This window comes from Neovison vison, chromosome 1 (genome assembly GCF_020171115.1).
Source record: "Neovison vison isolate M4711 chromosome 1, ASM_NN_V1, whole genome shotgun sequence".
In the NCBI taxonomy this organism is placed as follows: Eukaryota; Metazoa; Chordata; class Mammalia; order Carnivora; family Mustelidae; genus Neogale; species Neogale vison.
In genome coordinates, this window is record NC_058091.1 from 146,113,420 (window position 1) to 146,141,139 (window position 27,720).

Sequence of the window (27,720 nt, forward strand, 5' to 3'; positions counted from 1 at the left end):
GCAATTACCATGAGCTGAAGATGTCTAAAAGAAACAGATACCAGAAAAGCTCTCTGCCCTCCTCCTACTTTCTTAAAAGCAGGACCTAATTTACACAGGTGCCCCCACCCCTGCAGTAGGAAGGATAAATGTTGATCCCCAGTGACAACTCTAGACGCTGTGGGCCTGGAGAGACACTAAAGGAATCTACAGGACAGATTTTACCAACTGGCTTTTGTCTCAGCCCTTGAAAGCCTACAAATGCTTTCCTCTGTCCTGTCTTTTCTCCACAAATGTACTGTTGAGGACGCTACATCAGCCAGAGTTTCAAGCTGCCTCTCTGAGTTCCTCATTCTTTCCTGGGCATCTCTCCTGTACACCTGAGGCATACGTGGTAATAAGCTCCTGTTTTGTTTTGTTTTCTCTAGCTTTTATTTAGCCAAGAACTCAGAAGGGTAGAAGGAAAATTATTCTTCCTCTCCTGCAGGTATAAATAGTGCTCCCTCCCCAGAGAGCTGCTGGTCAGTGAATGCTGTGGGCCAGGAGCCTGCATGTGAAATTCTGTACCCTAGCATCTTCACAAAGATCTGTCCCATGGTTTGTGCTCAGTAAATGTTTGCTGAATCAGACTGAAAATTTACATGGTTTGTAAGTGTGAGAAAGGGGCATTCTCCAGCTTTCTCAAATTTCTACTCATTCCACTGTTGTCCATTATGTACTTTTCCTCAAGTTTGAGTTTTTTCTGATAAAGAGAATTATGAGGAAGAAATTCCCTGAAATCCTACTATTTGGATATAACCACTGTTAGTTATTTTAACAATGTATCCTATATTTTCACTCAGTGTTCATTATTTTTTATCATTAAGCTTTTCACTGGAAGAAAGAACTGTGCCACTGGATATGTGTTTCCCTCTGCCATTCCACTGAGTTCGTGCATTTCTTTTCACCTGGTTTGGTTTTTTAAAAAAGGAATCTGTGGTAAGTATTTTATTTAACTCATTATTGAGGAAGCTGGTAAGGGCATTATAACCAATTGAAAGGAGAAGCCAAAAACTCCAACAAATTTATATGGGTGAGAAACCTTGAAAGGAATGTCTGAATGGAAGTACACCGGCTCCTTCCACATGCAGGAGGGAAGCCGGTCAGACTCTCAAGACGCCAGAATCTGCATTTCACACTCCTCTTCTCAACAATGGGACAGGGTCAGAAAATGCATGAAGGGCACTGAATGTGGGAATCAAAGAACCCAGGAAGGCCTGCTCTATGTAGACGATGCCTACTGTTCTGCTGAACCTGCTGTTGATTTTTAAAATTACTTGATTACCAGGTTATCCACTTACCTCTCAACTCGAGGGTTCTTTACATACTTGGCCTAGGCCTCTGCTTTAAAACAAGTGTTACTTTCGTCTTCCTCCTATTTCTTCCATTCTCTATCAGTAAATGTAAATGCTACATTTTCATTCTTAGTTTAGCCTGCAACAAATTAAAAAGCAAATTAGCCTGGTTTTCATTGATGAAGTCTGGGAAACCTCTCCTGAAAAACAGCAGGTTCTGCTTCATCTAAGGGCGCTGAAAGGCTACCAGCATATTCTGTTTTCATGTGGTATGTATAAATGAGTGGAAATGTGTTTGGAAGTTGGCAGTCTGAAGATTTACTTATCATCCATCCCTTTTTTCAGCTAACTGGGAAGGACTTGCCACAATGCAGGCCATAGACAAATCCCCTGTCCTGGTGATGAAGGGGACATGGTTTTCACAGGTATTGTGTCAGATTAGGCAAGACTGATTTCTTCCTGTTGTGCTAAGACCTTGGGCCTGCAACTCTGGGCTTGTCACCTTCAGGACAGAGGTGACAAAGCTAAGTAGGCTTCAAATACAAGAAATTTGGCCATTCCCTAAACTCACCGCAAAAAGAGAGACTCCTCCATTGGAGAAATCCTGGTTGTCATTGTTGCTGACTTTAATGGAAGAACTTTTAGTATGGCACTGTTGATCACGAAGCTGGCTGTTTCCCCTCAGCATCTTCCAACTTTTGATCTTGAAATACTTACAAGCTCATGGGAGGTTGCGGAAGCGGTGGATTCCTCTATGCCCTCCTTCCCTCTTCCCCCAGGGCTCACCACCGTACATAACTCCTACCAGGCAACTGACATCAGTATCATCCTGCTGATACAGGCCAGCATTCCCAGTGCTCTGTACACTCCTTTCGTGAATGTGTACATTACCCAACTTAACCCCATCAGTAGGAAGGTTTGTGTCACCACCGCCACAATCAAGATACAGAACTGTCCCACCACCACCACCAAGGAAATGCCCCCGTGCTCTCCCTTTATATGTAGTTGGCTTTGGAAGTGAAATCACTCAGCAAGGTTTCTTACTATTGGGTGACGGGCATGAAGGAGGGCACTGGATGTAATGAGCACTGGGCGTTATGTGCAACTGATGAATCGTTACATTCCACCCCTGCAACTAATAATGCAGTATAAGTTAACAATTAACCATTTAAATTTAAATTGAATTTAAATTTAAAATTTTTAAAATTTCATTCACTGTAACACGCATGCCAGAAAGAGTACGTAAGTGAGTAAGTGATCAACTTACGGAATCTTCACAAGCTGAGGACACCTCGTCACCAGTGCCCAGAGCAAGAAACAGAACACTGCCAGCCCCCGCCGGCGCCCCTGCTGGAATGACTAGCATTGTTTTGTTGGCAAAGATGTATTTATTAGGAGAGAGAAAGAGGGAGCGGACATGCAAGGGGGAGGGACAGAGAGAGACTCTCAAGCAGACTGCGAGCTGAGCGCGTTGAGGGAGGTAGGAAGTGCTGTGGGCCTGGACACATGGTTCTGCGAAGGGCCAGGACCTGCTCCTCTGATGTCCGCAGAGGCAGGAGCGAGGGGCGCGCCTTCCGCCATGGCTTTCTTGGCGCACACCGAAGTCTCCCAACAGCCTTATAACTTCTCCAACCATTCGGAAGCGTGAAAACGGCCACTGGAGCATGGGCTGCACAGGACAGGTCGTGGGCCAGCTGGCCGACTCCCACCGAGGGGAGCCCCCCACAGGAGGCATGAAGTACCCTGCCAGCTCCGAGGTGGCGTTACAGAAATACAACTGATTTAGTCTCCTATGTGCTTTCCTGCCATTAAGACCTGGTCTGACCCGGGAAATAACGTACAGCACAGGGCGGCCTGGACGGTCCGGGACCCCCGTTCTCCGGCTGGCGAGCCTCCTGTGCTGCACGCCTTGCGGGGTCTTCCATCACAAACCTGCTGGCCTCTTAGCCCCCGGGTCACATCCTCTCGCACTGTTAGGGTCTTGTGGGCAGCCCTCTCCTTCCAAGTGATGGAGAACCTTCCCCGCCCGCTGGCCCTGGGGATGCACCACGGGAGGGCAGACGGCTCCTGTGCCCCTGAGGTCCGCGTGCGCCTGTGCGGGAAGCGAGGCCAGGGGAGGCAGAAGCGGCACTCGGCAACCCAGAGCCACGGCTCAGGGCGTGATTCCGCAGGAGGGACGAGGGAGGCTTCTCTGTGTCCTGTGTTCTCCACTGTCTGAAGGAAGTCCTCTGGGTCCTAGAACAAATGGTCCAAAAGGCCTGCCAGAATTTGCTGTCCACCAGCTGAGGGCGGGAGGTCCTTGTGTAGTCAGGGAGGAGGGTGAAAAGCAGGGGCTTGACAGCTTAGAAAACCTGCATTCGGTTCCCAGACCTGAACTTGCACAAGGTACTTAACCTCTCTGGGACTCCAGGTCATTCCCTGCAACATGAGAATAATCACATCTACTTTCCAAGGCTGACTGTGAGGACCCGCTGGGCATCTCTAGTACGTGAATTCCTCACATAAACACTGAGCACACGCTCGCCCCCCCTTCACCACTACACTCCATCCCCCTCCTCTTCTGCAGTCCTTGAGGCCACAAAGTCCTGGTGGTGCACAAAACCCCAACTCTGCTCACGAGGCACTCCAGATACTAAGTTTATGAAGATAAATTCTGGTGTAAAAAAACATCACCCATCCCAGTCAGCAGACTGAACTAACAATGCGGAAAGAGGAAACCTAAGCAAAGGAGTTATTTTTTTAAATAAAACAGTTTTACACACTGTTTAGTTCTGCCGTTCACCAGAAAGTACAAAACTGCAAACAAGATGATCTCACTAGGATAAATACGACCAGAGAGAACCAAAGCATTTGCAAGCTTCACTTCGTTCAGGGACCCACAGGAACTATCTTCTCGTTTGTTCCCACCCTGATGGTTTAACGCAGGTCGTTTAATCCTCTTGCCTTTCCTCTTAATCGTGGTAAAGCCATCCCAGTTTCACAGAAACTTGTGCACCAGGATACTCCTCAGGTGTGTTCCCGCCTGAGGCCACAACACGGGTTCAGATCTGTGATGGGCCCCACCTCTCCTCTAATCTCTCCAGAGAATGCCAATGGGCCCCTCCCGGGCCGCCCATCTTGGCTGGGGAGAGAACCCACCTTAAGGCTGGGTAGAGAACCACTATGAGCCAGCCACCTCCGTAGGCTACGGTTCACCCCAGGTCACTGCTCTGTGGCGTTCTGTGATTGGGGATGGTTTTTCCCCCCATACATTTCAAATAAGATTTGGTTAAAAAAAAGTTTAATGTATTTTTTAAACATATGAAGTGAATGTCTATGTCAATTTGTTACCACGGAAAGAACCTGTAGGCCAATGATCATGAACATACCATCCTAATTAAGACAGACTATATTTCTGATTCTGAGACTATGTACAAATTTGCTGAGTCATTATTCCCATCTATGGCAATCCAAATGAACGGCCTGTGGACATACTCAATAAATGCTCCAACAGTTAATAATCACTTTTATCATGTCTAATGTACACTGGGGCTAGGAGAGGCTTCAGGGTAGTTTTTTTGTCTAGAAAAAAGAAAAGGTAAAGAATGTTGCCATGCAACCTTCCACTTTCAACCTACAGGTCATTAAGCCCCCACATCCCTTTCTGTGCCTCTGGTCCTCGTCCTGTGATTCTCATTCAGCTCTCGGATTCCCAGGAGCTGCTGTCCACAGAGGACACAGAAACAGTGGTTGGCCATAGCCAAGAATAAAGGTCCTGGGGGTTTCTATTCTGTTCGGATGTCTCGGTCAGCACAGAAAACTTGCTACACAGAAGACAACCCACACCTCCAATAAGCTATTGTTAACGGACACAGCAGCCTTGGGACTGTGGGGGCCCGACCACAGAAACCATGTCTGGAAAGTCGTCCTTGAAGGCGATCACAGCTCCCAAGAGAAATGAACCCTCTCTAAATGTGTTTAACTTATCTAGAGGTCTGCAGATAGACGCAGGTGTCCATCCTTACTTTCACAAAGGTAATATAAACACTGTGCCAGCTACAAAGCACAAACTCTTTTAAGTACATACCTCGTATCTCACCCAAACTGTATCCCTATCAGCAAGCATCTCTGCTAAAAGAGCAACGTTAATGTTTTGTTTCATATCTCAAATGCTCCAAGAAAACAGATCTTTTAAACACAGGGACACACATCCAGGACCTTAATGCACAATTCTCACGGGAGTCAGCTCTGTGTGTTAACTCCCATTCACCAGTCCTGGATTCAGGGATTCCTGTGGGTAACCTTTGAGTTTACAGCTGCTTCCTTATCTGTCCTTTGAGCAATAGCTGAAGGGAGCGCCATTTCTGAGGGACCCAATCACGGAAACCTTTGGATTCCCTCTCTCCATCCTTTCTCTGCTGAAGATGGTGTCCTGATCACTGTCAAACTCCAGCTCGGACACCATCAGGCTGGAGTTGTGCTCCGTGCTTCGGTGTTTAATACCTGGGGAGAAGCAGACAGATGCATCATGGGGGAAACGGCCTTTTCACTCCCAGCTGCTGTTCTGGTCGTAGGTCCCATGCACCCAGCTGTGCTCTCTGCACCTTCAAAGCAACACTCACAACATGGCAGGGGTTGGAGGCCTTGGTGAGCAGCAACAGGGGCTTTGGAGTCAGCCCTGAGCTTGAGCCCAAGCTTTGACACTTACCGGCTAGCTGTGTGGTGCTGGACAAGGTACCTAACCTCTCTGGGCTTTCAGTCTCCAGCACCATCAACACTGGGAGACGGCAGGCACACACTCCATGGGTTCAGGGTGTGGACTCCGTGAAACAGTGTAAGTGAAGCTGAGGCCCAGCAGCTAGCACTCAGAAGGCGCTCACTAAGTGAGAGCTGTTAGGGTTTTACGATTCGGTTCCATCAAAATATTTTGGGTAGAATATGTGATTGCCTGTGGTCAAACTAAGAGACAGAAGTGGTGTAAGACGTGACCTCTGCTCTCAGAGAATTTATAGTATCTAGCTAAGGGTTTAAGACAAAGACTCATGAGAAGAGGGTTCAAAATAGGCAAGAAATGTTGAAAAATCAACTTCATGGGGATCAAGAACAGATAAGTGCACACCAATCGGCCGGCATTTCTTCAGGCCGGGATTTGAAGAGGAGAACCAGGGAGGGTGTGAAGTGTGCTGAGGGGCACCAGAAATACCGGGAGAAGCAGGTGGCCTGGCCCTACCTGCCCCGGGCCCTCGCTGGCTCCATCACTCCTGGCCAGTGGCTAACTCTCCTATGCCTCAGTTTCCTCCACTGTGAACTGGGGATCATCACAGTACATGTCTCAGAGGTGCTGGCCGCCCTGGGATTAAATGGGTAATGTGCTTGGAGCAGGATGTAGTACGCCTGAAACAGCTGGTTAGTGCTCTGAGATCCTGAGGGTCTGAAGGGGTCATGAGAGTGTTAGGGAGAGGGGACAAGAGACTAGGCGAGAGGGTGGGTCGAGTGGGAACAAGGCACCAACAATAGGTTCAGAGCCCGGCAGGAAGAAGAATGGGGGTTGGGACATGAGCAGGACGAGGTTACTCTAGGAGGAAGGGGGTGACATAATGCAACCTGAAAGTGGGCTGAGGGGCGCCTGGGTGGCTCAGTTGTTAATCATCTGCCCTTGGATTGGGTCATGATCCCGAGGGCCGGGGATGGTTAGTTTTCCATGCTGACCGGTGAAAAGTTCATTTATTTCTGTTCAAGTAGGAATATCTGTGTTTACAATGAGAAGCCCTGAAGGTTTAAATGCTGAATGTGTTGGAACAAATGGGGCAACTGGCCGAAGAAAGGAAGGCCCAGAAGATACTGAGGGTAATTTCTGTCATTTGGACCCTAAACGATGTTGGGGAACTTAGCAATGGTAGGAAAAAATACTCAAATGAAAATGATCAACTTCCTTCTTGAATTTCTTTGACTCAGGGTTTTCCTAAAATTTTTGAAATCATAGTTAAACTTGAGGTAGCTATTCAACCTTTATTTTACAGCAGAGAATTCTAGAGATAGCTATTTTCCTTAAAGCTTTCCTGTGTGGAAGTTTTGGAAGTTGACTCTACTTCATTAATTTTGTGGGTCTGAGATCACTTTCCTGCAAATGGCAGTTAAGCTGTTTTGCTCTTATGTCAGAAATCAGTCCCCGCAGATTTGCAAAAGAGCCATTTTACTGCTAAACGAAGGGAGTTTTGCACTGTCTTATGTAAACACAGTTCATGTAAGAAAAATGTAAATTTCCAGTGGTACTGATTAACTAAAGCATTCTATCCAAAAATACAAACAACAGTAACAAAACATAGATAAAATTAATTCTAATATAAACTCTGTTTTTGGCAACTCGGCACTGATGGCAGGTGAGGCATCTTTGCTCTATGGTTATATATTAAAGGCTAGATTTATACTTATTTTTATATTAAAACATTTATTCACCACCTGCTATGCGTGAAGGACAGTGGAACCAGATCGCAGTGATGGCCTTGGGGCTCGAGGTTGACCCAAGTGTGTGGCTTTCAGGTTGTACTGACACCATAGCTAAAGAAGGATCACTAGCTAATATTAGAGCAAGTACTAATTTAGTAATAGGGGTCTCCAGAGGTTAATGAGGACACCCATGTGCATTTTAGCTGAACTAATGCCTAAACATCCCCATGGCTGAGCATTTCCATATCATGAAAGTGTTTTCATAGGGAAGAAGATCCCCCACTTCACAGATGGTCTAATGCATGCTGTCAGTACTTCCTTTGTTGTGTTTTTGTTTTGTTTTTTAGATTTTATTTATTTATGAGAGAGAGAGAGCACGCACGATCAGGAGGGAGAGGGAGAGAGAAAATCTAAACCGGACTCCAAGCTGAGCCGAGCCTGATGTGGGGCTCAATCCCATGACTATGAGATCATGACCTGAGCCAAAACAAGGAGTTGTTGGATACTTAACCAACTGACTGAGCCACCTGGGCACCCCAGTACTTTGTTTTGACCTAAAGGCTGTGATGAATGAAACTCTGAAGGACTTGTACCCACAAACCACTCTTTCTTTCGAAACTGGTGTTAACAATGGGCACCTGGGTGGCTTGCTGGTTAAACATCTGCCTTTGGCTTGGGTCATGATCCCAAGGTCCTAGGATCGAGCCCTGCATTGGACTCCTGCTCAGCGGGAAGCCTGCTTCTCCCTCTCCCACTCCCCCCGCTTGTATTCCTCTCTTGGTCTCTGGCTCAAATAAATAAATAAATCATCTTTTTTAAAAAATCAAGCACTCTGAGCTCTTAGGTCTAAAGCCGCTGTATAAAGCTGGTGTCCCATGATGTGATGAGAGGCGAACGCACAGGTGCACTCATCAGGTGTGTCCTCGTGTCCATTTCCCTGCCAGAGCCCCCGGCCACACTCCCCGGACGTCAGGCACGCAGACCTCGGTGCTTGGCCAGTCCTGTCCAGGCTGCTACGGGATCACCCTCTCGGGCCGGGGCTCTGTGCTCCTCCCTGGGCCTCACTCGGTGTCCACGAGCAGACAACGTTTTGCATCTCACAACTTGGAAAGTGATTATGTCCCTCTGTGAGAATGTAGTTACAAATGCAGATTATGAAGGACCTGTACAAGCGAGTGCTAAGCAGCCTCCGAGGGCCAGGAAGGGTTCTTAATGAAGGAGAGCCAGAAAGCTCGCGGGGTGGCCGGGAGGTGGCTTGGAGCATCGGGGTCTGTGCGTTTTGTGGCGACATGCTGTGTGGAAGCTGGGGTTCACCCGCGTCTGGCTAGTCCGCTAAGGGCAAGGCTCCAAGCTAGAGCCTGCCTGTCATCTGGGCGCATCTCTCGGGGAGCAGACCCGCAGGGCACAGTGTTCAGAGGCGAGCTGGTGTGGAACGCTGTCACACACCCCACACCCCAACCACGAGAGAAAAACCTGCTGGAAAAGCAGTCTTTGACTGCGGGCATTCAATGGGGGCTCAGCGGGCGCGAGGCCTCTCGGTCTCTCACTCGGTAAGGCCTCTAAGTGCGTCACCAAAATCTCGTGGAATTTGGATACTACTACGCCTTCCCATCGCCTGTCCATGGGCTAGATGTAGGGTTTTCTCCCCAGAAGCTCAGACTCACTGTTCCTTCCCCATTAACTTGCCGGCTCCGGCCCGTCGTTGCGCCTCCCACCAAGGCAGCGCTCAGGGGCGCCCGCCCCCAGTCGGCTCAAGGCCCTGGGGAGCACCCCGCAGGCCGTCTTACCGCGCTTGGGCCTCAGCTCCATTCTCTCCTGCTCGTCCACGCTGTCCAGGATGGTATACTTGGTTTTCTTTCTTATTTTAGTCCTTTTTCATCTGAAAGGAACAACAAAAAGCTCGACTCAGATTCTTAGGGAACCGGGAGCCAGGAGTTAACACAGTAGAGGAAACGCTCGGCCTTCAGAACGCAGGGCTCGGCGCCGGTGGGAACGCGGTGCGCACGCGGCCAGGTCTGCGCTCCGGGCACCTGGGGCACCGCGCGGGTCCTGAACACACACAGGAGCAGCACGGCCACACCCCCGGCGCCCACCCCCCTGCGGGCTCCCGGCTAAGCCCAGGGCTGATGGGCCGGGGCCCCCGAGGGCCGTCCTCTCAGCATCTTCGGGCTGGCACAGCGAGCTTTCCCGTGAGTGATTCTTCACTCGGAGGAACCTGGATGCCCACACTAGCCCCCTGAACCTATACTGGCCTAGAAGATCCAAAGATGCAGGAAACTAGCAAGCAGGGGGTAACAAATCAACCAACCAGAAATAGAGCAGATTCCCCAAATTAAGTGGCAACAACCCAGGATTTCATTTTCCACAACGCATGAGAACAACTGGGCTGGTCCTTTGTGTGTCATCCTGAGCTTCAGGGGATTATGTGAAAATGTACCTCAAAGCCGTGGGGAGGTTATGCTGAGGACAGTTTTCCACAGGCAGGTGACTAAGAGCATGGGCCCCTAAGCCTTGACTGAGTGCTCACCAGCTGTGACTGCAGGTTCCCACCGGTAAAATGGGAGTAAAAACAGTCCCCTTTTGCATGGCTGTTGGGAGGACTGAATAGTGTAGAGAGCACACAGCTGAGAGAGAATGGCAGATACTTAATATCACTTACTAATACTTAAAATGGCCACAGTTAAACACTTTCTTCATCATCACGGTCATCTGCCTAATACGTATGGCCACATAACTGCAGAATGTGTATTTTTTAAATTTTTCATTTATTTTTGTTTTTTGCAGAACTTTGGAAGTAAAGCACAGCAGGGCGCCCATGGTCCCAAATGGCTCTAGAAAGCTTCCTGGGATTTAGGCCTCTGAGTGCCTGTGTTCCCCCTCCCCAGCCTTCTGCGATTCACTATTGGGATCACCATAGGGAAAGCAATCACAAATAAAACCAAGACGATAATATGAGCAGTTTCAAAATATAACTATTAATTATGATCGCATCAATTTTTTAAAATCATTATCTTCTTTGGAGAGCACTTAATGTTTTGTGTAGGATGGTGGTGTTTTGTGTAGGATGTCTTCCCGGGACTTGAGAAATCACTGTCCCTACAAATCTCCTCACAGAGGGCTGGGCACAGGGTTCTTGAAGATTCAGACCAGGAAACGGCTCAGAGGCTTCTCGGAGGTCAGCACCCCCAAAAAAGGAAGAAGGAAACACCTAAAGCAAAACTCCTCTTCCGTAATCCTACTGCCTGGATTAAAGTTTTGCATTTATTCAATAGGATTGAGATAGAGTCCACTGTTGCGTCACACATTAGAAGCAAAATCTAAATTTGCATTGTACGCTTCTAGAACTCCTCCCTCTCCTGAGGGCTGATGGGCTACTCCAGGAGTGTCTCAGTTAACAAAGGTGAGACAAAGAAAATAACACTAGACTTGATACAGAATCCCTGAGCCTTGCAGGGAAGAGGAAAGCTGCATAAGGAAAAATGGCCTCTGGATTATTGCATTTATCCGGCCCACACCCAACGTGGGTCTTGAACTCATGACCCTGAGATCCAGAGTCCCATGCTCCACCAACTGAGTCAGCAAGGCCCCCTTATAAAGGACTCTGAAAGGCTAGTTTGTCTTCATGTAAAAGTGATTGTCAAATGGTTCAGTAGCTTAACAAACCCAAGCAAAGGCTACTACAGCTGTCGAGTCCCATTTCCTGGTGTGTCTTTATCCCAGGGCCATGAAAAAAGGAGCGGTCATGTACCTCCTGCAGTAGAGGCAAAGCCAGGGCATGCCCCCCGTCAGCCCGAGGACTGTGAGAGCCAACGCTGCCACGTAGAACACACTCCACTCTGGAAAACAAGAAAGCCAGAGCAGACACGGTTACTCACTGTTCACAAAACAACTTTATTTCCGTGTTTCACGATGTATATTAGCGAGTTCTTACGACCAAAGGCCATCTGTGGACTCATTGGTCTGGCTACAGGGCATAAACAAGGTACAGTATAAACAAATCAGGAACAACTTAAAAGTACCCTACTTTTGTCCAACTGGGTCGGGGACATCCTGGGGTATATCTCATGCTGACTTAAGGACAGAATTGTCAAAACCAAATGAATTAAAATGTATGCTGTGAACAACCATGTATGACACACCAAAATATTAATTCCATAATCACAAAAAACACAGTTCTCCCCACCAAAATAGCTCTGGCTCAGTTTTTAAACAGGCAAATAAAATATCTGTCTGGCTGCCTAGGACATGAAGACACTTTTCAGAGCCAGACAGTAATTCAGAAACTATCTGATCTGTATTCCACCCACATTCTCGTACAAATCCAGTGTAAAAAGCTTTGCAACAGCAATTCGGGACAGAGAAGCCAAGGGCCCAAAGACAAAGGATTAACTCCATTAAATATCTGCTCCTTGGAAAAACGATCCAAGGGCTGGCTATTTTCAAATTTCTCAGCCATATACGTCCAACCCGGATTCCTAAGGCAACAAAATTACTCTTGGAAATAGACTGGCATTAAAATGGATTCCTCCCCAGAGGACACATCAGGGCACCGGTGGGGCCAGCGGAGACGGAGGCTCCCATTGTTGGTGCAGCCCGGGCAGACATCCCGGAGGAGTGGGCCTGATTCTGCTGTTCATCCACGTCCAACAGGCCCACACCAGGAAACACTTCACCAAAAGGCCAACGGAGCCCACGCCAAGGCAAGGGGACCCAGAAAACGGCCCCAGGGGCACAAAGCAACACTCTCGGCAATGCTGGGGCAGTTAGCCAATTGTGCTCTGCCCAGGGGGGGTTTCCTTATCAAAAAGTTTTACGGAAAAGCCTTGGTCCACAGGCATGGTAGGTGTGGGGGAGGATCTTAACTCTCTCCTCCTTGGCTTCAGGTGAGGAGAGCGGAAGGTTTACAGTGGCAGAGTGGGGCAGATTTTTCTGGTATTGCAAAAGGCCGTGTCATCACACTCCTCAGCCACAGCTGTCCCTGCCCGGGACTCACCGCAGTTGCTCTCCCCATCCTGGAGTCAGGTTCTCCATCCACAGCTGGGAGCACATGCAGCGCTTCGTGAAGGAGTCACAGTGGCTGTGGCCTGAGCACCGCAGAAGGCAGCCTGCAAGAGGTGGGCGCAGCTGAGGCCAGCGCAGCGGCGGGCAGAAGCGGGGCCTAACTTCTGCCTGCTGTGGTTCTGCATTAGCTCGGCCCCAACAGACACATCTTGCCGAGTCAAGAGACTCTATGGCCTAGAGGGGGTCCAGGGGGTCTCTCCCATCAGGAAACAAATGGCAGAAAAAGAAAAAAAACAATCCACACCAGGTGACAAAGGCCTTAAAAATGTAGCCAATACATTTTTCCCTGGACCTCACACTGGTCCAAGTGTGACCAAGAAAGATGGTCTCTGGCCTAAGAAAGATACATGCTAAGAATTTATACATTCTAAGAAAATAATTGGGGATATACACAAAGATTTGTCTACACTTAGAGCATTATTTATAATCCGCCTTAAGTCCCCGAGTAGAGGACAGCCTGACCACGCCCAGGATGGAGGTCTCTACAGCCTAAGTACCCTACTGAGGAAGAAATCGTCAAAGATTTGAAAAAAATGATCGAGATTTGATTTGAGGTTAAAAAACAGATTAAACATATTTATCCATTATCCTGATTGTATCACATGTTTCCAGAGATGGTCGAACCGGAAGGAAATGCATCAGATACTAACAAGAGTTAGGTTTGGAGGGGGGGGATTCTAGGCCCAAGAACCTAGAGAATTGTTTAAGTTTTTTGCCTTTCTGGATTCCAAATTTCCTATAATAAATAAGGCATTACTTCTGTAGTTAGGAAAAAGGGATTATTTTAAAAATTACGTTAGTGTATGTTAACCTTGTGCATGTCGGTTCTGGACGGTCTGACACAAGCTACACTGTACTGCCCAACATCGCATGTCTCTCGTGATGCTCACAGTCCGCGGCGCCCGCTGGAACGGCCGCTTCAACATCATGAGGGATTCACGTTCCTTATAAGGTCGTGACTGAGAACTTGGACCAAGACCACATTTCTGACTACACCCAATGAATCACTTTGGTGCCAGGACAGGTGAGCAAGCAAGGGGCTTAGACGGAGGCACAGCGGAAGGCACTTGAAGTCACCCTGCATGTCCAGCAGTCTACGAAACACCACTGTCACACCAGTGTACGGTCCAGCAGAAAAACTGTATGAACACAGCTTCGCCGGCCTGTAACACTGTCTTTACCACTGTCCTGAATGCTTAAATATGAAATTTCTGACAATGACCATTATCTGGAGTATTGTTTTAAAAACCCACCCATGACCACTTTGGTCTTGCTTCCCTCAGAAACAAAGAGCAGTTGGCAAACATGTTGGAGGAAGCCCACCGTAGAACTAGACGTACAACATGCTTCTGGACACTAATGTGAACATGGTCACACCTCACTCCTCTTTCCATGCCAGTGAAACTTAGCCATGCCTGGCAAGGCTAAGTCTGATGCTTTTACAATATTCCCAGAGGAATTATCTCATAGGCATATTCTTGGAGGAACGAAGTTCAATATTTAATTTCTAATTAAATCAATATTGGACTTCATGCCCAGTCAGTCCAAAAAGACTATGTGACCTCACCTCTGTCCTGTCAGACTGCAAACAGATCTTAGATCCCCTCCCCCGAGAAATCTGCCACTTCAACCTCAATGGGCATTTAGGTTTCTGTAAGATTCTCGACGCAGTGAATTTGATGGGATGTTTTGCTCAGCGCCACCCAGTTCTGAATAGACAGCCAATATTTATATTACTTGGCCCCTAAAAGAATTCCCATAGGAATTCCCATAGGAGACATTCCCATAGGACACACACCTGCTGTGTCGATCCTCAGAACTTTAAAAAGCAAGAAATCAGCCTTCTCTTTTGAGAGCCGTCTGCGCAAATTTCGGACCACGTCAGCAGCTTTGAGAACCTTGAAAGGCGGCCCACTCTGGACATAAAACACAATGACGGTGCTGCAGAAGACAAGGGGAGAGGACAGCCACGCGGTCAGGTGGCGGCCAAAAGGACAGGTCTGCCCTGGCCCTCTGACCAGTGAGGGTCTTGACTGCCCCAGCTGGGTGGGTGGGCAAGGACACAGGTCATCTCTCGTAGGCCATGGAACTGATCCGTGTTTATTCACGAATACAGACTCCTCATTCCCAGAGCTGTCTAGTCACCGGGTGACAGACACATCGCTAGATTAACAGGGCGATATGCTGGTGTGTGGAAAGAGACTCAGCCGTCCACTCTGGACAACATCAACTTTTCTCTTGGGCTGAGACAGGATTGACTTGCACTGACCCTCGCCCTGCTAATGGTACTACTCAGCGGCATTCGCATATTCACTGCATTGGGCCACCATGGCCGCCATGTGACTCCAGAACATCGTCATCCCCTCCGGACAGAACCCTGTGCCCATGAAGGAGTGACTCTCCATGCCCTCCTCTCTCTGGATTCTGGCAACAAATCATTCTCCATTTCTCCCAGTCTGACTGTGCGCTTGCTACACATGACACGCACGAGGCGCTCTGCTGTGTTTGCTATAAATGACACACACACGAGGCGCACCGCATCCTGCTGCTTCCAGCGAGCATGCGGTGTTCACGGTTTATCCGTGTCGTTCTGCGCACCATGACTTCCTTCCCCTTGATGCCAAACCCTAGTCCATTGTACCAACATCCCTCACTGAATTTACCCGTTCAGCCACTGATGACGTTCACACTGTCTCCCCTTTTGGGCTGTATGGATTTGGCTGAATGTGTAAATGTTGGTGTGCAAGTTTGTGTGCGGACACACACTGATCGTTCCTCTTGGGTACGGACCTAGGAGTGGAGTCGCCGGGCTGCACAGTATGCTCAGCACTGGTTTCTACACTGGCTGCCCAGCTCTGCATTCCCACCAGCAACGCAGAGGCTTCCGATTTTTCCACATGCTCACCAGCGTTTGTTCTGGTTGATCTTCTGGATTAGAGCCATCCCAGTGGGTGTGAGGTGCTTCTCAAAGGGGTTTCGCTTTGCATTTCCCAATAGCTCAGGATCCAGAGCACCTTTTCATGTGCTGATTAGCCATTCCTAAGTCTTCTCTGGAGACCTTCCTATTCAAATCTGTACTGGTTTTCAAGGTTGCCATTAAAAGTACCATGAACTAGAGAGCGTGTTACAACAGAAGCTTATTTGTAGTTCTGGGCCTTGAAGCTCAAAATCAAGGTGTTGTCAGGGCCATCCCGTCTCTGCAGGTGCTAGAGTAGAACCTGTCCCCCACCCCTCTCGTGGCTCTCGATCGTGGGCACAGATCTGTGCTTGCCGAGGCATCCGCCCCACCGCTGCCTCCGTTGTCACGTGGTCATCTCCCTGTGCGTCTGAGTCTCTTCTTATAAGGACAGTCACACTGGGTGAAGCACCCACCCTACAGCAGTATGACCTGATCTCAACTCTCTCCGTCTGCAGAAAGCCTGTTTCTGCAGAGGTTCACGCAGGTAGTAGAGGTCAGGATGTAAATGTAGCTTTTGAGGAGACACAGCTTTTGAGGAGCCTACAAGTGTTTGTAGCATGAAAGGCTGCTAGATTTTATCAAATGCTTTTTTCTGTGCCTACTAAGATGATCGTATGGCTTTTATCCTTTATTACAGGACAAAAGGGTTTATTATATTTATTGACCTCCCCTGCATGCCTGGGAAAAATCCCACTTGGCCATGTGTCTACTTCTTTTAATACGTTGCTGCACGCAGTTTCTAAGTATTTTTTTGAGCATTTCTGCTTCTATATTCATAAGGGATATTGGTCAGTGGTTTTTTTTTTCCACTTGGGAATGTCTCTGGTTTTATTTTTAGTTGTTTTTTTTTAAAAGATTTTTATATACTTGAGAGAACGAGCAGCGGAGAGGGGCAGAGGCAGAGAGAGAAGCAGACTCCCCACAGAACGTGGAGCCCAGCGTGGGGCTTGACCTAGTACCCTGGGGTCACAACCCAAGCCGAAGGCAGACATTTCACTGACTGAGCCCCCCAGGTGCCCTTCTGTCTGGTTTTCATATCAGAGTAAAAACTGGCCTTCTAGAATGAGTTAGAAAGTATTCCCTCCTCTTCTATGTTTTCGAAGAACTTGTGTAAGTGGTGGTAAATCTTTAAATGTTTGGTAGAATTCACCAGTGAAGCCATCTGGTCCTGGGCTTGGTAGGAGGAAGTTACTGATTCCTAATTTAATCTCTTCACTCGCTACAGGTCCGTTAAGATTTTTCATTTCTTCTGGAGTCAGTTGGTCTAGTTGCTTCTTTCTAGGACTGCATCCATTTCATCCAGGTTAACTAATTTGCTGACATGCAATTGCTCATAGAATAATTCTTTTTATTTCTATGTGGTTGGTAGAATTATCCCCTTTCATTCCTGATTTTACTAATTTGAGTCTTCTCTATTTTCTTGGTCAGTCTAGCTAAAGGTTTATCAATTCCATTGATTTTCCTGGTCAGTCTAGCTAAAGGTTTATCAATTCCATTGATTTTTCAAAGAAATAGCCTCTGGTTTTGTTGACTTTCAGACTTGTTCCGTTCAATGTTTGATATTTTGTAAGTAAGGGAAATGTGTGATTTGTTTTGATAGAGTTCTATGAAAAAATACAATTTTCCTTTAACTTGGTATTTTTCTAAGTAAACTTCAGTTGTCCAGAAAACAGCTCAAACAGAGTGGCTGACAGTAAGTGAAGGGTTTTCTGTGAATGGGAGGTTTTCTTTCCCATATTCTCTCTCTTCTCCCACCTTCTCCTACTACTCATAGGCTGGATAAGCATTCAAAAATAAAAGCATAATTAAATAGATAAATCTTAAAAGAAATAAGGCTGGAGATTTAGCCTCCTAGACTCTCAGAAGACAGCAATGGTAAGCAGTGTTCCTCTCACGCCGAGAGAAGCCTCAGTCCTGGACCGTGGGGCAGTGAGACACTCTGTGTCAGCCATCTGCATGACCTCCAACGACAGCAGAGTTAAAGGACCAGTTCCGGCTGATGTTTGCTCACTTCTTCATCTGGTACAGGCTCAGTCAACATTTACTGAGACTTGTAGGAGGGACCTGGAATGACACTACCCTTCCTGCTGCCCTTTGAGCAGAAGAATGTATGGATGAGATACAAGTGTGTGCAAAACAACAAGCAAAGGAAACAAACAGGATCCTGCCAGACAGGCGTACGGCGCACACCTGAGGTCTGAGTGGGCCTGGATCTTCTGAACCTTAACATCTGAGTCCAGCACGTTCAGCAGGGCCGCCAGCCGCCTCACGAGGGTGTCCTGCTGCTGCTCGGTCAGCCGGCCCACGCCCACCTGCAGGATCAGCTCCACCAGCACACTCTTCCTGGGGTCTGGGAAAAGACAGCACATGGGGCTTCCGCTTGGAAATCATGCTGGACAACGTAAGGAGCGAGGCCTGCACAAGGGTTTAAAGAGTTTAAAATGATCCCCGGTAACTTCTTAGGACTAAGGTTGGACTCAGTTTACCAAACAGTACAGCGGCTGCTGTCTGAGAGTGCTTTCTCCTTGTTTTACCCAAGTCTGTGTCTATTCATTTCTTCCCGGAAGATAATCAGGGGCACCTAAACAGCCTGTGGGCTACCTTGAGATTTGGGCACTGCACACTTTTCCCTTGGGCTCTGCGGCGGCAGCTGCTGCTCTAGCCAAGTGACATGGGAAATATGGGGGTCCCTCGCTGGAGGTGCCCCCCTCTGTGCTCCCACACTGAAGCTCCTGTGGCCACCTCGTGTTCTAACAGGAACACAGAAGTGACACGAGATCCCAGCTCACCATTGTGGTTTGGAGGCTGAGTCTTTTGGGAGTAAACAGCGAACAGGAGGGAAAACCGTGCCGTGGCTCTGGCCAGGAGCCAAAGCCAGCCCCGGGGGCCACCCCACCCAGGGGGGCCCCTGTCCACTGCAAAGAGCCCGAAAGCAGGCCGCCCAGATTACAGACCAGCACATCAGCCCAGGCACACCTGGCCGCACTTCCACGGTGGCTGTGTCCGTGTCCAAGGCCCCTTGACCGTCAACGACTTGCAAGCGGAACGTGTAGACGCCCTCCATCAGACTGGTGAGCTGTAGGGCCGCGCTGCGGTCGGAGCCACCAATGACATCCTGCAAAATAATGTCAGTCGCCAGCCGACGCTCCCAACTTCGGGCCCACTGCTGATCCCAGACCTGGGGGCCCATCTCTTCCATGTGTGCATGACTGTAAGGGGCAGGCTGAAGAGGGAGATGGCTGGCGGGTCAGCTGAAGAGAGGGGCTCCTCAGCGACTCTCCCACAGAAAGCACCAGGGTGCTCAGATTCCTCAGCCGGGACGTCCGCGCTGCGCTTACGGAGGGTCGTCCGGCCATTACCAGATCGTTCAGTTCCTTCAACAGAGGGAAAAACCGTTGACACGAGGGTCAAGCATCCCTAACACAGTTTTATAATAGTCTCACCTTGGGTTCCCTCCTAATGTATCCCATTTACCTTCTCAAATGACCCAAGAGCCCAAGGAGAGTATTTCTGCTCCTGGGGGCTCCCAGCTTCGAAGAATTAGAGAAGAGCCCTGGATGCCCCTGGGCTGCACTTGCTAAGAGAAGGGGACCCTACGCAAAGATAATGCGTGCTCTGAACGGAGAACCTTCACCCTGAGAAGCTAATCCCCCCCCTAGCTGAAGAGCACTCATTCCAGAGGTGCTTTGGAAAGCGTAAAGCATGTTCAGTTCCCTCCTTGTGACAATTTCCCTTATTTTTTTAAAGATTTACTTATTCGAGAGAGACGGTGAGGGCATGCATGCGAGAGCAGGGGGAAGGGCAGACCGAGAGGCAGAGAAGCAGACTCTGCTGAGTGTGGAGCCCGACAAAGGGCTCGATCTCACAACCCTGAGATCATGACCTGAGCCAAAATCAAGGGTGAGACGCCTGGCTGACTGAGGCTTGCAGGCACCGTTACCCCAGCCCCCACGACCACTTCTTTGGTGCATGCGCAAGAGTACATCTGCAACTCTGAAGTCCTTAGCAACAGCATGGATGAAAATGCGCCTACATTTATAGCCTAAGGAGTGGAGAGATCTAATGGGGAGAAATGTCTGCCAGGAGCGAAAACTTGGGTCTGTCTGGTCTGATTAAGCATGACTAGGTTGACCTTGTCCAAGACATTTTTCATCTCTGCATCACGCCTCCTGTACTTGTGAAATGGGAATGGCAATCCTTGGCCAACTGATCTATCTGGCACGATGAGGAGAAAAGGAGAGAACCTACTCGGACCCGAACAGGAACAGTGGGGAAGCGGAGGAGCAGAATGAGTCCCAGTGGACACTCCACGTCCAAGTCCCCTGGGCTACGGTTTCCTACGCGACCCAAAGTCCGGTGGGAAAACATCAGAGAGGGCTTCAGCCTTTGTTTGAATCTAAGAGCAGCTTGCTGCCTCCAGGCCTCCGAGGAAACCAAGAAGCATAAACACATTCGTGGGGAGCACGGAAAGGGAGATGAGGCCCCAACAGAAACGCTGCCGAGCACTGAGCTGTGCCCAGGGCTTCACACTCATCTGCTGAAGCCCCAGCCGCTGGCGTGGCTGACTGTGTTCGAAACAGGGCCCATGAGGAGGTAGTTAGGGTTCCACGAGGTCACAGGGTGGGGTCCTGATTCCACGGGATTAAAGTCCTTGAAGGAGACACCCCAGAGGGCTCTCCCTCTCTGCCATGTGGGGACACAGCGAGAAGGAAGTCACCTGTGAGAACTCTGACCAGCAGCCAAATCGTCCTGAGCCTTAACCTTGGGCCCTCACGGCCTCCAGGACTGGGAGACATGTCTGTCTGTCGTGGAAGCCGCCCAGTCCGTGGTCTTTCCTCATAGCAGCCTGAGCAGACTGATTCCGCATGATGGGAGGGGGACGACTCTGGTCAAGCACTCACCCCAGCGGCTGGGCTCTGGCCGTCCCGGACCCACAGGTAGGACACAACTCCCTGGTCGTCGGTAGACCTCGAACCATCCAAGGTAATGTCGTTACTGGGCAGCACACGCACACGGTGGCCACCAGCGTGAGCTCTGGGAGGGCTGTTGCTTGCTGCGTCAAAGACAGCAAAAACGAAAGCAAAGAGACGGACGTGACATGCAGGTGGCAGAAGTGGGCCAGAGACCACCCGCGACGGCGCCCCCTTGCACGGGTGTAGATCCGCAGTGTCCGAGAGGCACTGCTTCCCACCCGTCATGTCGAGACTGTCTTAAAGCTGGGTTTCTGGGTGGTTGTAATTTCGCAGCCTGTACCCTGGGGAGGTTTCTAATACCACGACAGTTTTCCTCTTTTTGAAAAAGAGACAATGACCTTCCTTATCAGGGTCCAGAAAGTGAAAATATTTTAGTTTAAGATATATTCTGAATCATTATGTCCTGGTCCACACTATCTGGCCCCAGAAATACTTATTTCTACAAGTGCTACCTCTTAAGTCATTAAAACTTGAGTCAAAAATAATCAGGGCTTCACTCCTCCGATGGGGTGTTAAACAAGCACGAACAAGGTAAGAGCCATTTCTGATATAATCACCTCAGGAGAGGGGGGCCTCAGAGAGAATGGGGTGCAGGGGAGGCCAGAATAAGGCACAGCTCCACTGTGAGGACAAGGGAAACTGCTGTGAGGGAAATCCTGCCTGTTCAGGTGCCCTCTGGGACCCTACGTGACCCCTTGCAAGTCAAGCAAAAGTCATGGGGTGAGGATATCCAGACGCTGATCCAAGGGAGCAAGGAGCACCCCGCCAATCACCGGTCACTTTCCTCCAGAGAAAACAGCCCAGAGGTTAGAGCAGAGGTACCTGGTATCATTAGCAGAGTTTCCACACTGTTTACCACACGCCCCTTCTGGGACGACTTGTGGGGAGAACCTGGTGTTAAGGACGCTTAGTTCTGCTGTGGACCACGGGGAGGCTGGAAACCACAGAAACAGACTGCAGCAGACTGCACAAGCCCGAAACTCCTTCTGTGAGAAATGATTACAAGGCCTTCTCTCGCTTCCAGGCTGGACGAAAGCAGCCACTCCCTTCCCTGCTTATGTCCCCCCGATCTTGAACACTGTCAGGAGGCTCCCCAGGCACTCTCCGGGCTGTCCATCGCCGCAAATTCACTACAGCTAAACTCAAGCCCCCTGCAAACCAGCAGCTGATGTTCTCTGGACGGAGGCCAGAGCACGGCGCCCCCGTCCACCCGTGCGCTGAAGTCACTGGCCCTGAGTCACTGAGACACTCACCGTCTTTCTCTCCCCCAGAACCACTGAGGCCTCAAGTCCTGGGACTTCAGCTCTAAGATGTCTTTCTGGTCAATCCCTTCCCCTCTGCCCTCCCTGCTGCTGACCTCCCTTCCCATCGAACCTTTTGTAAAATTCTAACCCTCTCAGGTAAAATGACATGGTGCCAGGGTTTGCTTTAAAATACTCCAACCAAACTAAAAGAAAATATGAACGGCTAGATGAAACAAGACTGGCAAACTGGTCACAGCTGTTGAAGCTGGGTGACGGGGACATAATGGTCCACTGAGCCTCATTTCTCTGCTTTTACATACGATTGAAAATGTCCACCATAAAACATCTGAAAACATCCCCATCTATGTCCTTTGCTAATAAAACTGCTCCAGTCTCTCCCGCCTGGCCAGCGGATGAAGGCCCCCGCCTCCTTGGTCCCTTCAGAAGCTCAGGCCCTCCCCAGCACCCCTGCATGGGGCTGCTCTGCCGTCCTTGACTTTCTCTGTCCAGCGCACCCTTGGACAGCTCTGTGCTTCCACACGTCATGACCCTGCGTTCATCCGCACATGCGTCCCTTCCTTCCAGCACCCAGCATTTGCGAGCTGCCGTGAGCCTTGCACAGTGCACAGAGGACATGGAAATGTCTGGAACAAAGGTCCTCAAGCAGAGTGGCACAAGACTAGACAAAAGTTAAGAAACAATATGGAGGGGCGCCTGGGTGGCTCAGTGGGTTAAGCTGCTGCCTTCGGCTCAGGTCATGATCTCGGGGTCCTAGGATCGAGTCCCGCATCGGGCTCTCTGCTTGGCGGGGAGTCTGCTTCCTCCTCTTTCTCTCTCTGCCTGCCTCTCTGCCTACTTGTGATCTCTGTCAAATAAATAAATAAAATCTTTAAAAAAAAAATAAAAAATAAAAAAAAAAGAAACAATATGGAACTCGAAAACATCTCTGCTCTTCGACTCCCAGGGAGGAGAGAGCATGGGGCCGTCACGTCTCGAGGCCAGCGGTCACAGAAGGAGCGTGAGGCCACAGAAGGCTCACTCGACACACAAAGGAAATGCTGTTTCTCCGCAGACGGAGGCTGGACACCGCGAGTGTGCGCAGAGGAAGAACGGCGTCTTCTCGGCCGACCTCAGCTCGCCGTGTGCCGCGAACCGACCAGCAGCAGCTCCTGTGCGGCCGTGCCTGAGGGTCCTGTGAGACGGGAAAGCAGAAGGCGCCCGCCTGCCGCGGCACCAGGACTCACCCTTCCTCACGGCCACGGTGAAGGTGCTCGTGCCGCTCAGCCCCTGGGGGTCCGTCACGGTCACACGGGAGCGGTGGGCACCCGCCCGGAGCGCCTGCGCGGCGGCTATGACCCCATCGCGACCGTCCACCTGCCCGGCGCCGTGGCCGCTGTGGAACAGGGAGGCAAACAACAGACGGAGCGGGCACGGTGCTCTGACTACGGCAGGAACGGTATCCATGTCCTTATAAAAGCCCCCATTTTACAGCTAAAACATGGCCTCCAGGGAGTTCTAAGATGACTTTTTATCCACTTATATGCTCTAGTTCAGGTTACAGGTCATAAGTAATGCCTACTTCAGACTGAGCCTGCAGGATTCCTAGGAAGAGGATTTGGGGGTTTTTTGTCTTGTTTTTTTTTTTAAGAATGTATTTATCTATTTATTTTAGAGAAAGAGAAAGTGCACAGGCAGGGGGATGGTCAGAGGGAGAGGGAAAACCTCAAGCAGACTCCACACTGAATGAGGAGCTCGATGTGGGGCTCGATCTCAGCTCCCTGAGATCGTGGCCTGAGCTGAAACCAAGAGTCGGACGTTTAACTGACTGAGCCACCCAGGCGCCCCACCGTTTTGTTTTTATTTTTAAATTGAGCTCTCAGTGAAATGATCTCTTTGGCAAACGAAGTCTTAGAAACTACTCCCATTTCCTCTGAATGAAATTAGGTTAAACCCTCATCTATCTTGACAGAGAGTATGGGAGAGGAGGGAAGAGGCCAGACCAGGGGTCTCCTCCCGGGAATTACAGTGTGGTCATTAAGGTCGTGGGCCCTGTCGTCAGAAAGACGCGGCTCCCCCCTTACTGTCCAGGCAAACCTAGGCTAGTGACCTCACCAGGCTCTGACAAGCAGAGCAGATGGTCTGAGTGCGGGCAGACAGGAGGCCCCATGAGGGCCTCACACGTGTCTCCCAGCCCCTTGTGTGTCACGAAGGCACCCACACCCAAATGGCCCCATCCGCCTGGCGTGGCACCACCTCCCCCTACTGCCAGTGAACATCTACCCTGTCCGTCCACACTCCATCTACTCTTCAGCAACAATCAGCAACAGTGCTCCTCACTCCCTAGGGTGCTCGAGGTGAGTGTTTCATCTGGACCCTCCAGAGAGCAGGCAATGTTAGCCCTGGGCCAGGGGCGTGACCCCGACGGCTCAGTGGTAAGACAGCCTACCTGACGTGCTCCCAGTGGGAGAGGGCGATGCCCTGGTCATCTGTACTCCTGCTACCATCCAGCGTGGTGCTCTCCACCGAGAATATCAGCTCCTTGTCGGGGCCAGGCACAGCCACCGGAGGTCTGTTGCTTTCTAGAATTACAGAAATGATGTGAAACACTATTATCTCTTTGCATGAAGCCTGTGATCCCCTGATTTCTTGATTGAAGCAAATTATTCCTACTTGGATTAGGGGGCTACTAGAGTGTGCAGCATTCTGGGGAGAAACACTGCAGGCTCTTGGCTAACTGAGGACTTCAGTGTCTTGGGGTGAGATGCAGGGTCCAGACAGCAGGAAATCTTGTTCCCTAATACATACATGTTTGGTTTTCTTAAAAGACCTCAAGGGGTGCCTGGGTGGTTCAGTCAGTTAAGTGTTCGACTCTGATTTTGGCTCAGGGCATGATCTCGGCGTTGTGAGATTGAACCCCCATCACATCAGATTCCACACTGAGTGGGGAGTCTGCTTGAGCTCAGCTCCCCCATCCTCATGCATCTGTGTGCATGTGCACGTTCTCTCTCTCTCCAACAAAGAAAGAAAGAAAGAAAAGACTCAAAAATCACAGAGTCAAGAGAGAAGGAAAAGGAACAGTATGGACAGATGCAGAGAAGGAGGACTGGGGACAGAGTGGGGGGAGGCAGGCAGGAATTGGAAGGAAGTGAGTCGACAGTTGCTTTTTCAAGCAGAACTTACTCCCTTTTCTTTGTAGCCCCAGTGCCTAACACAGGGCCTGGTAAATAATAAATGCTCAAGCCATTTCAGTTAAATGTTGAACAATAGTAAATGACAGAAGGGACGCCCAGCTGGCTCAGTCGGTAGAGCACATGACTCTTGATCTCAGGGTTGAAGTTCAAGTCCCACGTTTGGTATAAAGATTACTCAAAAATAAAATCTTAGGGGCGCCTGGGTGGCTCCGTAGGTTGGGCCACTGCCTTCAGCTCGGGTCATGATCTCAGGGTCCTGGGATCAAGCCCCGCATCGGGCTCTCTGCTCAGCAGGGAAACTGCTCCCCCACCTCCGCTTGCCTCTCTGCCTACTTGTGATTTCTCTCTCTGTCAAGTAAATAAATAAAATCTCTAAAAAAAATAAAAAATAAAATCTTAATAGAAAGATTAAAAAAAAGTAAAAGATACAAAGTATTGCTGATATTGATACTGGAACTGAAATGGTCAAATTTTCTGTCAAAAAGAAAGTCACAGAGTCCAACACTGAAGCAGCTAATACTCAGTATCTGGACCACGTCCGAGCCTCACTGTTCAGCAGAGCTCAGTGGTCCCATTTCTCTTGTCCTTCGGATACAACACTCACGCGACCACCCCCACAAAGCCCTTGAGGTGAGCCCCTGCCTCTCTCCACAGCATCTCACGGCCTTCTGATCCCTGTGCCTCACACTCCCTCGACCTCACTGCTTTCTCTTTCCCACCACACTCTTCCTCATTCCTTCAACTACCGAACTCCCTTTCATTCCACGGTTTTATACGTTGTTTATTTTGCCTCTTCCCCTTGCCCTTCTCTCCCCAGATTCACCTGGCCAGCTGCAGACCTGAGCTCAGGTAAGACTCTGCAGATGCCTTAAGCCCAGGTAGGTGTGTCCTTTGCGGGCTGCAGCAGTTCTGTGTTCATCCCCTAGAAATGCACGGATCTTGTGGTTTGGTTTTTGGCTTTTTAAAGATTTTATTTATTTATTTGATAGACAGAGAGATCACAATTAGGCAGAGAAGCAGGCAGAGAGAGGAAGGGAAGCAGGCTCCCTGCTGAACAGAGAGCAGGATGCGGGGCACAATCCCAAGACCCTGGGATCATGACCTGAGCCAAAGGCAGAGGCTTTAACCCATTGAGCCACCCAGGTGCCCCAATCTTGTGGTTTTTCAGTGGACTTCTCCATGAGCCCTGGGAGGACGGGACCAAGTCCTTCTTGTTTAATTCCACATCCCTGGGTCTAACCACTAGCCCTTACTACATATTAGCTGAATAAATAAAATAAATAAACGTATTGCCTATAAGTTGAATATATTTTCAGTTGCCAGTAAATTGGACAGTGACCAGCATTAGCAGCATATTCTAGAAAAGTTCTAAAGCAAAGAGCACTGTCAAGCAAAAACCTAACTACCCTTAAGGATATTTAAATCTGCAGGAAGGCAGAGCCCTGGGTTTTCATGAAACCATTAACGAACTGGGAGCTGGCCTGGAGTCAAGTCCATCTGGCTACAAACCACAGAGCTACCAGGCCACACATCATGACCAGACTCTTCAAGAAGGCCCTGGAGGTCTGCAGCAGAGTGGGACATGTGGGGGACTGTCTACCTGGCAAGTGGAGTCCTCGAGGGTCCCTGAGGATGTCTGTCTGGGTCTCCATGCCATGGTTTCAAGACACAGTTAACACAAGATTCCGAACCACAATAGAAACCTGGCTTTGTATTAAGATCCAGCTCCTCCAGCCCTGATTTTTTGATAGTTAAAGAGATTTAGAGAATTTGCCTTGTCTGAAGCCCAGAAACCCAGATGTCATTTCTGCCTTAATCTCTGGGGCCACCGCCCTCTTCCAGCTCACCCACCGGGCTGGACGGTCACAGCGACCACAGCCATGGACTGCTGCTTTGCAGAATCCGTCACCGTCAGCTGGAATGTATAGTCTCCTTCCTGCAGGGCAGACAAGTGAAGGTATGGTGTCTTGACGCCCTAAGTAATAGCAAATAGAGATGAAAAAGAAAAAATAGTTTTAAAAAGTAAGTAGTATAATGTAATGAAAAACAAATGCTTTTGCTAAAGATGGAGATCCTGCCTGAAAAAGAAATGTGTGTGCCCCAGGAAAATGCAAACTAAAGGTCGGTGTGTATCCTCCTATGCTGCTGAAGCAATATGAATTGATCTGGACTTTTGGAGGCTCATGTGGCAACATCCAGTGCCATGGTAAATGAGCACACTCTCCCCACGGATTCTACTTCTAACCACCTATCCTAGAGAATGCCCGTGCACACAGGGGCCTCACACCCAGATGCCGGCAGAAGCCTTGACAGTGGAAACAGTCTAACTGTTCAGTAACAGGGGGGCACCTGGGTGGCTCAGTTAAGTGTCTAATTCTTGATTTCGACTCAGGTCAGGAGCTCAGGGTCATGAGATCGAGCCCTGTTTTGGGCTCCACACTCTTCAGGGAATCTGCTTGAATTTCTCTCTCTCTCTCTTTAAATAAATGCACGTATGCATATGTACATACATACATACATAATAAATGTTCATCAACAGGGCATGGCCAGACT

At 49.4% G+C, this 27,720-nt stretch overlaps 1 protein-coding gene across 1 annotated transcript in view; it reads right to left on the minus strand.

Moving 5' to 3' along the window:
* Positions 1-3,305: 3,305 nt before the first annotated feature.
* Positions 3,306-27,720, minus strand: part of KIAA0319 (KIAA0319 ortholog) — a 90,819-nt gene continuing 66,404 nt past the window's right edge. The window contains 12 exon segments of the mRNA XM_044259989.1: positions 3,306-5,795; positions 9,527-9,618; positions 11,488-11,575; positions 12,733-12,758; positions 12,760-12,844; positions 14,599-14,741; positions 17,950-18,109; positions 18,736-18,874; positions 20,661-20,812; positions 23,221-23,369; positions 24,423-24,555; positions 27,019-27,142. Coding sequence (XP_044115924.1) covers positions 5,617-5,795; positions 9,527-9,618; positions 11,488-11,575; positions 12,733-12,758; positions 12,760-12,844; positions 14,599-14,741; positions 17,950-18,109; positions 18,736-18,874; positions 20,661-20,812; positions 23,221-23,369; positions 24,423-24,555; positions 27,019-27,142 — 1,470 coding nt within the window. The 3' untranslated portion in view covers positions 3,306-5,616.